The sequence below is a fragment of the Chelonia mydas genome, chromosome 20 (assembly GCF_015237465.2).
Source record: "Chelonia mydas isolate rCheMyd1 chromosome 20, rCheMyd1.pri.v2, whole genome shotgun sequence".
In the NCBI taxonomy this organism is placed as follows: Eukaryota; Metazoa; Chordata; order Testudines; family Cheloniidae; genus Chelonia; species Chelonia mydas.
Window position 1 is genome coordinate 10,129,396 of NC_051260.2, and position 13,150 is coordinate 10,142,545.

A 13,150-nucleotide genomic window follows, 5' to 3' on the forward strand; every position below is an offset into this window, starting at 1 on the left:
AGCACACTCAAAAATCTGTCTTTTTAAAACTTTTGCAAGTCTTTGTTATTTAATAAGCATAATGTATTGAAACATTAAACCCTCTGGTTGAAAACTAAAGTATACCTAGTTCATCTGCAACAGTATGTGTTTATTTCCAGCATATTTCCTTTGGAGGGGAAAATAAATGAAATTCCAAAATTAATGCATAATGGAAGGAATGCTGAACTAAAACAAAACGGGATCAAATCTTGGTATGGAATCATTTGAGGACTAGCTTGAATTCTCAGTTCTTGTAAAGCAGCATTGTACCAGCTAAAAGAATATTATTTATTTTTCTATGGATTGTGAAATTCATCTGGCTATCATTTATTTTCTACTGGTAAAATAATAATAATTAATAATAATAAAAACTCGCCCAGGAGCTCTCCCTAGCACCCCAATACATAAGAAACCAGAGAAGTCTGATCAAAAGAATCGATATTTTTATTAGTGCTTCTTTTCTTTTTTAGGTCCATTTGTACCTACCAGGAATCGCCCTTGTTAAAAAGTACTCGCATCAGAAATATTCTCCGTCATAAGACATGGTATTTCATCAAAATGTTCAGGGCTCTATAAATAATGAAGATGATGATATGAGGTCATCAGTCAAGCTGTTTTGATTTTGCAACGTTTGTCCCCAGTTTTCGGAACGGAAAATTCTGAAAAATGGAACTGCAGAGCAGTCAAAAAACAGAACAAACAGCAGCCTACCGCCTCATGGGCCACATATCTGCTTTTATTTCTAATTGCTCATTTTTCTTTTGAAGATTTTTTATTTATGGTCAGCACCAGGCTACGCCATTCCATATTTGGGGCGTAAATATTACTGAGCAGTTTTAATTTAATTAACCCAGTAGAATTTACTCTTGGCGATCAGTCCACAGCTTGCTATCTGAGGCAAATCAGCCCGTTTAAATGAGATAGCACTGAGCAATTGTATGAAATGAAATGCAGCTCCAAAGCCCAGCTAAGGCAGATAAGTGAGCACAGGATGATCGACATAAACTGCTTCGGAAAAAACCTTACCTCCTTCCCGAAAAGTTTGGCTTTTTCTCTCTCCTGCTTTCTTCTGCAGTTTTCAGAAGTCACAGTTCAATTGGGATATTGTGTTCCTGGACCCTGAGCCGGAGAATTTCTGAATCCCTTTCACCCCCGCCCTCCAACCTTGTTGTCCTAATTTTCTGTCTGCAAGATGCAATAATAAATTGAATTGTAAAATTCAACGTTTAATTAAATCTATATTTCATGGGAATAGGAATTGTAAATGCCCTTACATAAACCTGGAAAAGATCGCGCTGGTATTTTTATTTATTACTTTGCCCGCTTTACTGAAGAAGTATACCTTAAATCCTTAATATTTATGAACTGGTTTTCTTCTGCGCTTGGTACCCGTTCTGTTCAACAATTGATTTCTCTTAGACTCCCTCGATTATGATACATGATGTATTATACCTCTATTATGTTATTATAGGCATTTATTATAAAATCTTTAAAATTTAATGTTTAATCCTCCTTACACTCCTCATAGACAGGACCTAGGCTACACAATGTTAACTATTTCAGACAATATTCAAAAATAAAGGGTTGGAAATGGGTAAGGTCCCTTGGTAAGGCGAATCGGATTTTTGCTGGCACAGAGGGGGGAAAACGTTTTTCAGTCTACGTATAATCTCTTTGTTGCTTTTGTATCCATCAACCATCTAAACCAGGGAGGTATTTTCTCCTGGAGATTTCTAGGTGAAGTGAATTCATTCAATGGAATGTAAAGCGCAGGGATTTTCGTGTGTGTGTATTTAATCTTTCATTTAAAAAAAGTGAACGCTGGTATATTTGCCTATGGTTTTAAAATAGTTTTGATCCTTTTAAGGTGTTGCATCCCCGATTTCTTTTCTAGAGCAAGCAGGCATAATTCCTTTGGACTGATACTTTCTCGGGGACTTTGCAAGTCATTTTAGACGCTATCTGTGAAGTTCATTCTTGTCTGTCTAGACATTAATTAGGAACTGGGTTGTCTATTTTGCCTTGACCTTGGACTTCGACTTTTAAAAAAAAAAACTTTAGGCAAGGATTTCTGAAAACTAATGTCCCTTATCGACGACATGGCGTTCCCGTAAGAAAACTTAAAGTTTATTAAAAGCGCAGCTTTCACATCTTCCCCTAAAATGCTACTTTTCTGATTGGTTTGAGTTAGTGGAGTATTTGTTTTTCCACTTACTGTCAATTTTTTTTTAAATGGTGAAAAGACTTCATGTTTTTTACTAAGGAAAAATGCTACTGAAAAGATGCGAGTAATTCTCTGAAAATGGGTATTTAAAAAACCCTGCTATTAACATGGTATGTAAGCTATAGAACATATATCTCGAATAAATAATATTTATTTTATACATGAATTATTGTAATTTTGGTCTTTTAAAATCTTACATACACAATACACAGCTAATTCAGATATGTAATTTTATGTCTCTGCCTGACTGTTTCATTCAGGAACATTCAAATAAAGCAACTCCAGAATGCAAAAATCCCCCGGAGGAGAAATACCCTCTTTTAAAAACCTTGAGTAATATTAAAAGTGTGGGATAATGCAGAAAAGCCGGGGCTGGGTGATTAGAGTCCTCATCTTCTAAAAATGGAAAGAAAAACCTCGTCCTACTTTCTCCAGGGTCTTTCTTATTCCTATTACACTGAATTACATCGTGAGTTACTTCTTATCAATTATTTCTGGGGGCGGGGGAAATCAGCATGAGTTTCTTGTTACTTTTTCACACACCTTAAATTCACATTCTTTCCCATCATTACAAGAACGAAGGCTGAAATGACCGACTTCCCAGAAATTAAGTTAGGGAACTTTATTCTCCAAGGGCGTGGGAGGGGGACAAGACCACATAAGCATCTTCCCATCAATTTCTCCCCAAGTAATTTGCTATTCTTCTATTTTGTCTGTTTAATTATAATGCATCTATCTTGGATCCTGTTTACGTTTTATAAACTGAGTTGCATTTATTGTCTTTTATGTTCACACACAAATCAGCACTGGACCATTAGACCTGTTCCCCTTTGCTCCATAACCCACATTGTTGGTGCAATATTTATTACTGAAGTATTAAACATTCATAACAGGATCTAATAATATAATCGCGGCCGATCCCCTTAAAACCTCCCCAGTTTGTTCAGCACGAAAGATTAAGTATTATTAGTTTGGATTAATAGAAGAAACAAGAGGATAAAGCGTCTTGGAGGCAACCATTACTACAATCTTACTTTGTGGTAGCTGGGTTTAATACTAGAAAAACAGCTGCGGGGGGGTGAGGGGGAGAGATAGAAAGGCACCGGGCAAAGAAATATACAACAGGTTAAACCTCGTAAATCCCATGTTTCTTCCAAAATCAGATATTCTTTTCTAATATAGTTAAAGTGATGATCAACCACATGTATAGTTTGTATACCCTGATTTTGAAGCAAACTGACCAATTATTACTTACCGGGCGCGCGCACACACACATACACACAAAAAGGGAATGGATTACACACGCGTTACAGTGAAGTCGAGGTCTTTCTTTCACCTAATATCCCAGCGGACAACAACAATAAAAGCGTTTGAAGAATTAAAAATAAAGCCCAAGAAGGTTTACCAGGGAAGGCTGAACAATTAGACCTACCGGTCCTGTTAGTCTATGAGCGATGGGGAGGGAAAGAACAATATTCTACTATTGAGATCAGAGATCCTTTCCCCCTCCTTCATTCCATTTTCCTTATGAGGGTGATGGTGTTTATATATTTTTTCCATCGAGCTCCAACCTAGTAAAGGAGCCGTCTCATTCCTTAGCCCCCAAGGCATGCAAGTAAAGAATGAAACACTTCAGTGAGCTCACATCCACTGGCAGGTTTTATTTTATTATATTTTACTTTTAAAATGTTCCCAGTGGAGCTTTTTTTTTTTTAACACACCAAAAAAACAAATCAATAATATATCCCTGAGATTTTTGAGGGCAGTTAGAATAGAACGTCATGTCTAAACCCAGCTCTTTGTGTCGGCCAAATATTGAGTTCCCATTCCCCTTATTTAGTCCTCTCCCTCTTTACAATCAGTGGGTGTCACCCATTGCCTTTAAAGATTTCTGTTTCTCTCCCAGACGCAGCCAATGGGAGCTGCCTCTTCCCTTCCCAAAGCCAGCAGGGACTAGCAGATAGGACTGGCGGAGGAACACGTGACCGGGCCAGATTTATTGAGAGCTATTTGCAGGTCACGTGGCCAGGAGGATTTCTTAATGAACTGGACCCATCTCTGCGCATGCTCCTGCGTAAACAATATGTGGGGGAAATTAGGTGTCTCTGGTTGGGAAGTCGAGTTTTAAAAAGCGCAAGCAGACCATGATATGACGACTTCACTGATCCTGCATCCACGCTGGGCGGATACCTTTATGTACGTGTATGAGGAAAACCCGAATGAAAATAACCAGAATAAAACCCCAGCCATGGAGGCGCTAAGTGGGAACTGCCCAGCAAGCCACTGCAGGGATATAATAACTTTGGGTCGCCATTCCAGCACCATTGGGAGTCACCAGGGTTCTGTCTACACGGATATACCGGCTCCAGAAGCTGCCAGGCAGTGCCCTCCTCCACCAACCTCTTCCAACGCCACGCTGGGCTACGGCTACCCCTTTGGAGGCAGCTATTACGGGTGCAGATTATCTCATTCCCACAACGTGAACTTACAACAAAAACCTTGTTCCTACCACCCGGCAGAAAAGTACCCCGAACCCAGCGGTTCCATCCCCAGCGAAGAACTATCTTCAAGGGCCAAAGAGTTTGCTTTTTACCCCAGCTTTGCCAGCTCCTACCAGGCGGTCCCTGGTTACTTGGACGTCTCAGTTGTGCCAGGTATCAGTGGCCACCCCGAACCGAGGCATGACGCTTTGCTTCCCATGGAAGGATACCAGCACTGGGCTCTTTCCAACGGTTGGGATGGGCAGGTATATTGCTCCAAAGAGCAGTCACAGTCTACTCATCTCTGGAAGTCACCTTTCCCAGGTAGGGTGTTCTGAGCTCCAGCATGCTTGTCTGCTTACTAACCGCCAGGTAAAAATCGCTTTGGAATGCCTTCTATGCAGTGCTATGTGTATGAACACGTACGGGTGAGAAGGTGAAGCAATCATGTTTAAATCAAAATACATACCGCGAGCTTGAAGTTGCTTTAAAAGTAAGTGTGTCCGTTTCCTTTCCTTTCTCGTCTCCCCTGCCTTGCCTCACCCGACGGGGTCTGTAGCTGTTCTTTTATGTTTTTATTTTATTTTATTTTCCACCCAAGTTTCTGAACGCAGGAAGCGTAAAAGTGCCTGCTCACCTCCTAATCTTTCGCTAGAAATGTTAGATGGCGTGTAATGGTACAGTAAATCATGGTGCAATTACAGAAATTGGTGTCAAGTGACAAATGAATCTTGTTAAGGGAAAGGGGTGAGACAAACAAAACACAGAACAATGATTTCCTCTTCCCTAGTTAGAAGTCTTGAATGAGATACAGCGTGCAAAGCAACCGGAAAGCTTATGAGTTTGGGAGAATCTCCTCCTTGTTCTCTTGCCGCTTATGAAATTAATATCACCGCCTCTTACAGGGTTCTTTTCTCGCAATTAATATCAAGGCCTGGCATGGTGATCTGAATGAATGCATTGCAGTAAAGTAGGACTGAGGATTTTGGGTCCCACACCTAAAGAGCATTCATCTTGGAAATATATGGGTTGCTGAATCCGGCTTTATTTCTCAGCAATGGTAACAGAGAGACCGGATAGGCAGCCAGAAAATAAAGTAAATTAATGTGGCATAATGTGTGTGTGTGTGTTGGGGGGGGGGGGGGGGTTATACCATATTGAATGAAGGAGGAAGGAGGGAGAATCTCCGAAATCCCTTTTAGAGCTTGTTGGGTTTCAATGGCTCTTTTGGAAACATTGATTAAAATACTTTCTTTTTCCTGTTTAGAACCAAATAAATAAATAAAATCCAAGTAGTGGTAGGGAAATAGCTGGCTAGCAGGTTCTTCTCTTTCCCAGATATAGTATTTTGTGTGAAAACCTGTTGGCAGAGATCCACTTGCCAAACCTGGAGCAAATGGAACTCTTTATAGATAACATTCAGCATCCGATGAAGTGAGCTGTAGCTCACGAAAGCTTATGCTCTAATAAATTTGTTAGTCTCTAAGGTGCCACAAGTCCTCCTGTTCTTTTTACGGATACAGACTAACACGGCTGCTACCCTGAAACCATTCAGGAGAGTGTAATCTTCTGGATAAAGATATGTGCGTGTTTTTTTATTTGGGGGGGGGGGGGATTGCGGTGGAGGCAGAGAGTCTACTCACCTATAAGTGTTTTTTTGGATGTTGGGTTCACTGATCCCGGTTTCATTTGCGGGCAGTACTGATAAATATATGGAGAATTTCCATGCGGTGTGGGGGAGGATTCCTATTACTGTATCTTTGGGCCTTTATAGAAGTCCTTAGTAGATCTTACTGAAGCTGTCGTTCTTATAGCAAGCAACAAAGAGAACAGCAGTGCAAATGTTGGAGAAAGATGGTGTTGTGTTGTTGTTTTTTAAAAATCCATTGTTGTCAATTATAACAGTGGACTTTTGATACCTGCCTCAATTCGTGCTCTGGAATGGAGAGGGCTCTGAATCGTCTGCGACTCTTGGATTCGTGTCTTTGTCACCCTTACAGAGATAAGGAGCCTTTCTTCATCTCATATCTGGAATTCTTTCCTTAAATGACTGTGGTTTGCACGTGCAAAGTCCGAATACGATTCATTATCGAGGTTTGGCAGTGAACAGCCTTAGAATAAGGCAAAAGTGACTAGACAAGCTTTGCACTCGAATCGCTGGTGTAATCTCAGGGGGTAATATTTCTTAATAGTTTGGGTGCCTCTCAAGAAAGGAGAGAACCAAGATAACTTGTCACCTTTTTTTTTCTGTTTTAATCTGAGGCTTTTTTTTTTTTAATGCATCAACCCAACCTGCAAATTAGCAACTGATGCCGAGCAAAGTCCCGGCTTTTTCAGATTGCAAATGGTACCCGCGCTGCAGAAGATGGATTGTACAGAATACACAGCAAGGAGCTGTTTGTTTGTCCAAAGTGCTGCTATCCATCGTGCTGAGCCATAAAAATCATAATTAATGAGAGCACGTACGCTGTCTGGTAGTAATGGTAAAGCGAGATATTAAAGTTTACTGGAGGTTAAAAAAAGAAGAAGAAGGGAGAAACTTTAAAACCACAACTCCAATTTACCTGGTATGAAGGTCCGTTGGATTTGTATTGCAGGATATTTTGTTAAATTAATTGATGCTCCTTGTTTATGTCTGAAATCCCACCTAGACAATATCTCCTGGAATACCAGGATTCTTTCCAGGATGATGTTTTGATATGCTACTCAGTGAGTCCGTCCTCCTTCCCCTTTCTGTCTGTCTGTCTTTCTCCTCCGTTCGGACCCAGAGAGTAGAACTATGTAACTGCTTTATCTGTCTCCTCATCTTGCAGATGTGGTACCTCTCCAGCCAGAAGTGAGCAGCTACCGTAGGGGCCGGAAGAAAAGGGTCCCCTACACGAAAATCCAACTGAAAGAACTCGAAAAGGAATATGCAGCCAGCAAGTTCATTACCAAAGAGAAGCGTAGGAGAATTTCGGCTACCACCAACCTTTCTGAACGCCAAGTCACTATCTGGTTCCAGAACCGCAGGGTCAAAGAGAAAAAGGTAGTTAGCAAATCTAAGACACCTCACCTTCACGCTACCTGACAAAGAAATATTTGAGGGGGTGGGGGGAAAAGACAGAAAGAAACACGTACGATTATTTATCTGATACGTCTGCCTAATAATAACATACATTCGAACTCTTTGGTGATTCAATTGGTCATTTAAAAACGAAAACAAAAACACAGAAATAAACTGCGTCTTTAGTTTATTCCTCTGCCCTCTTCTACTGTCCTCCGACTGTGAATATCTAATTGCTCTCAAGCATCCATCGATAACGTTAACCGTGTCTATTAAATACAAATGTAGATTTGTTATGTTTCAAAGACATGAATCCTGAATGTTATTTTGTAACTCTGTATAATAGCCTAAAACCTCCCTTCCTCCCCCCGCACCTTCTCCAGTACACAACCTTTCATATCTCTGGCTATTTCACGCACTGATGTCAAATGTATGGAGAGTCTCGCCCCTGTAGCAGAATCCTGTCATGTTACATTAGCTGAATATCCTTTCGCCTCACAGGACCCCCTAAAAATAAGGCTGCTATCCTGCGAAGAGAATATTTTTTATTATTATTATTATTATTCTGTGTCACTTGCAAAAATAACAAATACTAATTTAGGTCACCCAGGAAATGAAAGTGACTTGCTATATAATACATTTTTGAGGGTAAGTTCTCATTGGGGTTTATGTATCTCTGCCATCAAACTAGAAAGTCTCTTTTTTTTCGAGGACAATATGGAAAGTCCCCCATATTGTCACTGGTTTGGTTGTTCCCCCCGCCCCCTCCATGTAAATCGGCTCATTATTGACAGTGTTCTTTCGATATGTAAAAGCGATCTTTTTTTTGTATGTCTTGTATATGTATATAATAGTGTGGTGTCCAAATGATATGTACTGAATGCAGATCACATTTCTTAAAAATAAATATCATTTTTGCTTTGAGAATGGATTGCTGCCGAGATGTTATTATGGGTATTTATACATATATGTGTATCTATTTAACTCTTTCAAGGCAAAATCAGAGAGTTTGGGATTTACACCATTGTAACCTCATGCCAAAGTAAACAGCTTGGAAAGAATGACGCCCCAAGGCTAAAACCCGGTAGGGAAACTGTCAGAAGGGTGCATTTTGAAATGTGTATGAAGAGCAGAAGTGCACTAAAGGAGTCAACACCTTGAAGCCAAAATATGGGAATATAAGAAAAGGTGTTATGATGCCTTGTTTCGAAGGAATATGGTATAAGCTTGTTTCAAAGGGGTAAAGGAGTAGTGGTAAATGGTATGAAAAAAATATGCTTAAATAAAGCAGAAGGGGTGCCATTTCAGAAGTGGGGGAAGGAAAAAAGGCTCCGATCCTTTTCTTCCTTGGACAACAATTGTATTCCTGTGCCAGGGAGCGGGGGAGATGATTTTTTGAAGATGCTTGTCACCTAGCTCCACTATGAGAATGCTTTGCTCAAAAGGTGTATTTTGCTAAACCAGTTTGACTCAACCGCGTTCACAGATAAAAATCTAAACCCTGCCTTACTGTTACTAAACAAGTGGCAAGATCGTAATCCGTAGCCTGGCTGCGTTGTTTAATATGCCAGGTAAAAGGCTGCCTTGGAACGTGGTAGACTTTCAGAAGTGAGCTACTTTAAATGAAGAAAGTGTTTGAAAAATATTGTATAGTAATTTGTTTCCATAGGCGGGTCACAATATACCTTAATATCCATTCAAATTAATTACCTCGTTAAATTGTCAAAGGAAAAGACAAAAAGTGATGTAACCTAAAACACTGTTATTTCTGCTTAAATTTATATTAACTAGTGTATATAGTTACATTTAAAGGGTACGAAAGCCAGAAACATGCAATAGAATGGGGTGTGTATATGTATAATGCATAGAATGTATATATACAAAGCATATGTATGTACGTATAAAGATATAGATACCTGATTTATATATATATATATATATATCAGCACTTGTATTAAAATAACGCGAGCAACACACACACACACATATATACCTATGTGTGTGTGCACGAGAACTATTTTAATGCATGTGCTGATTACGAAGTATATAATGCATATATACACGGCGTTCATGAAACCCAATATCCTGAAATTCTATCACGTATTTTAAAGTTTCTAAAGGTACCTCCAAATATACTTATGGGCATGGAACATTCCGCAAGCGTTTATGTGTTCACTGGTGTATTTTATAAAGGAGGAGATGGAACAATGCCAATAGGGGTTCTTGAGTTGAAATAAATATTCGGTCATTCTCAGCGCTTAAAATCTTCCTCCGTCAGATGTGTGAACGAACAGAGAATAACTTTTCTTAAACATGCGGTCGTTCCTGAAATGGTTTTTCCAAGTAGTGAAATAGGCTCTTCCATATCTTTTTCCGACATAATGCCGATGTTTTTTTCGTGAGGGTGATGGCTTATATAGGAAGGAATAATTTGGAAGGAAATGTGAAGATAGATAGATAGATAGATAGACAGATAGATAGATAGATAGAAGCACTTTTGTGTGTGTGTATATATATGTGTGTGTGTGTATATATATATGTATATATATTAAGATAAGGGAGGGACATTATATATATATATATGCCTCTCGCTTATCGTAATCTAGACACCTATTGAAAATTCACCTCCATTTACCTAGGCCTCAGATGAAATGAGTCTGTATCTAAGCCCTGTTCGGACTTAGGGTTTAACATGGACACACTTTCCAAATTCATCTTTTAAAGCATTTTCTTCAAGGGTGGGTTTGCATTGTATAAAACCACACTCATTTCAGACGCATGTGCACGCGGATAGATGCTGATATATCATGTAAATACTGATACTGTGCTGATCTATCAAAACACAACCTAGACAGTTCCGGTTCAGACCTGCTGTTCACGGAAAGAAGTGTAGAACTCTATCGCCTTCATTGGAGTTATGAGGCTGGGGGAGAGATTTGTAATTTGTATTTAACCAGGTGGGTTAATGGTTTTTGTGTTGTTAGGGATTCCTGTGAGAAAGTTTCCACTTCTTAAAGTCTTTTTCACCCAAGGGTTCAGTCCCTATTAATTCAGATTGAAAAATCTATCTATCTATCTATCTATCTATCTATCTATCTAGCTAATTTTTTTCCTATCTAATTTTGCCGAATGAGTTAAGGAGACGGGTTTTGGAGGCTGATAGAACGAAAACGAAGTCATTTTTAAGTGCCTCTTACATTCCTCACGACCCCACAGGCTGGATTTTCTCCCCCCCCCCCTCCTTTTTTTTTCTTGCAACAATAAGAGTAATCGGTGAATCAGGGCAGCTCGTTACCTTCTTACAAGGTAATTAAGTATGGAAGATTGAGAAAGAAAGAAAGAAAGAAAGAAAGAAAGAAAGAAAGAAAGAAAGAAAGAAAGAAAGAAAGACGCAGGTCCTTCACTATTTTCTGTGATAAACATCAGCGAAGTTGTGTCTTAAACCGATTTCTGGTGTAAATTTTCAAACGCACACACTCTCAGCTTTCAACGCTTGCCTCTTTCTTTCAGATGTCAAACGTCCGAGGTATCTTTGATTATTGTATTTATTTATTTTTGAAGGAACCCGGATCAGAAGGCCATGACGTCAGCTCTGGATTACCCTTGACCGTGACTAGGCGGTCTGTTTGACCTTGACATCATGAGTTTCGTGCATATTAATCAGGAAGACCACAGCCTTGATCTTCTGGCAACCAGTCAGCAGTCAGAGTTCTTTAAGTATCCCCTGTTTCTGTTTACAGATAAAAAAAAGGTGTCATTTGAAGTCTAGACAGACGGGCTAATGACCAACAATAAAAGCATGAAAAGGAAGTTTCACAAGTTTTGTCTTTTCTTTCCTTTGTATCAAGTAGTTTGAATAACTTCTTAACCAAGGTCTTTATAGCGAAATTCTCCTTATTTCCCACCCTTTTCCTCCATTTTCAGTTTTCATAGTTCTGGCTCACTCACTTTTGAAGAATAAATTGCTAGTCTTGAGGGAAAATGTGGTTTCACATCATTGACTTGTATGTGGAGGTAAGTGTAATTGTCAGTGGGTTGAATGATGATAAATGTGTATCTGGAACATGGAAAATTTCCAGTCTTTGTTGAGATATTTTTAATAGTAAAAGAAGAAAACAAAAGGAAATGCCCTCTGTATTTGTCAAGTAATTATTTTTAAAGTATCTATCTATCTATCTATCTATCTATCTATCTATCTATCTATCTATCTATCTTCCACAAACTTCTTGTTTTCTGCTCATTTAGAAATATGAAATGACTCTTATATATGTTTTAGCACAGTATCAATGGGTTCTGAAGCCAATGTGTTTATTCGCCTTTAGGAAATATACATAGAAAAGTTAATATATTTATTGTGATGCACTTTGAATGAAAATTACTGTCCTGTGGGCATCTCAAACTTTTTTGGATGACAATAGCACCATAAGAAGATTTAATAAACCTGTTCTAGCCCTAACTTCTCCACCAACCGTCACCCACCCACATGAAGAGTAAAGAACATAAAATATGTTTGTAAACATTCTGCACGCTCTGAAACAGAGTTTATCTTGAATCCTTGCACATTAAGTTGCTTGTTGGTACAGGGTCCACGCCTTGAAATGACAGTATGCAGCGCCAATTGTTGTTTGTGAGAAAAGTTGAGCGTCATGAGCAAAATAAACTTTTCTGAAGTTGCCTTACAGAGGATGTAGGCATCAGTTTACATTAATCCGGCAGGAGGATGATATCCTCTGCTGGCAGTGTTGGGGAAAATGGAGTAGCATCATAAGCATTTAACCTTTAAGTGCACTGAGAAGACTAGAGCGATGTAGGTTTTCTTATTCGTTTAACCTGATTTTTTGAAATCAGAACAAACACAAATATTCTGCACATTAAGTCAAATCAAATCAAAGGACAGCTAACTCTGGACATTTTCACACAGATACATCGAACAATCTTCCACCTTTTGATTCCCCGCTCCCCCTTTCACCACTCTGTGTTCCAGTTTACTACCCTATCCCTTAAAAAATACTTTCCCTACCAGAAATAGCCAATTCCAGTTATTTAGATTATATGTAACGGGATTGAAATAAGGAAAGTCCTATAGACTTACCTTAGTCAGTGCATATTTTATTCCTCTTTCAATTTATTTTTTTAAATTCTGTCTTCTGGCCAGGTAACTAACTTTTCATTGATTAAATCCAAATTCCTTAAAAATCCAGCATGTTTTGCGAGAAATTCAGCTAGGAAGATAAAGTAGTTACTAGAAATGTCTAATCAAAAAGACACTTTTTTATTTCACTCTTGTTAAAAAATATAACAAAATATGCAACTTATTGCAATATCTTTGGGATAGAACATTTCCAAGAGCGAATTCAGTTTATTTATGCTTTCTTGGGG

General features: G+C 38.9%; 1 protein-coding gene across 1 annotated transcript; it reads left to right on the forward strand.

The window, feature by feature from the left end:
* The first annotated feature begins 4,280 nt into the window (after positions 1 to 4,280).
* On the forward strand, positions 4,281 to 8,584 carry HOXC13 (homeobox C13). Its single transcript, XM_007065798.4, has 2 exons — positions 4,281 to 5,049; positions 7,539 to 8,584. Exons 1-2 carry the CDS (start codon positions 4,395 to 4,397, stop codon positions 7,793 to 7,795), a joined length of 912 nt encoding a protein of 303 aa, XP_007065860.3. The 5' UTR covers positions 4,281 to 4,394; the 3' UTR covers positions 7,796 to 8,584.
* Positions 8,585 to 13,150: the final 4,566 nt, after the last annotated feature.

Coding starts and splice junctions, on each gene's coding strand:
- HOXC13 (XM_007065798.4), top strand. CDS start 4,395: ATGACGACTTCACTGATCCTGCATCCACGCTGGGCGGATACCTTTATG. Junction 5,050..7,538: donor CTGGAAGTCACCTTTCCCAG/GTAGGGTGTTCT, acceptor CTCATCTTGCAG/ATGTGGTACCTCTCCAGCCA.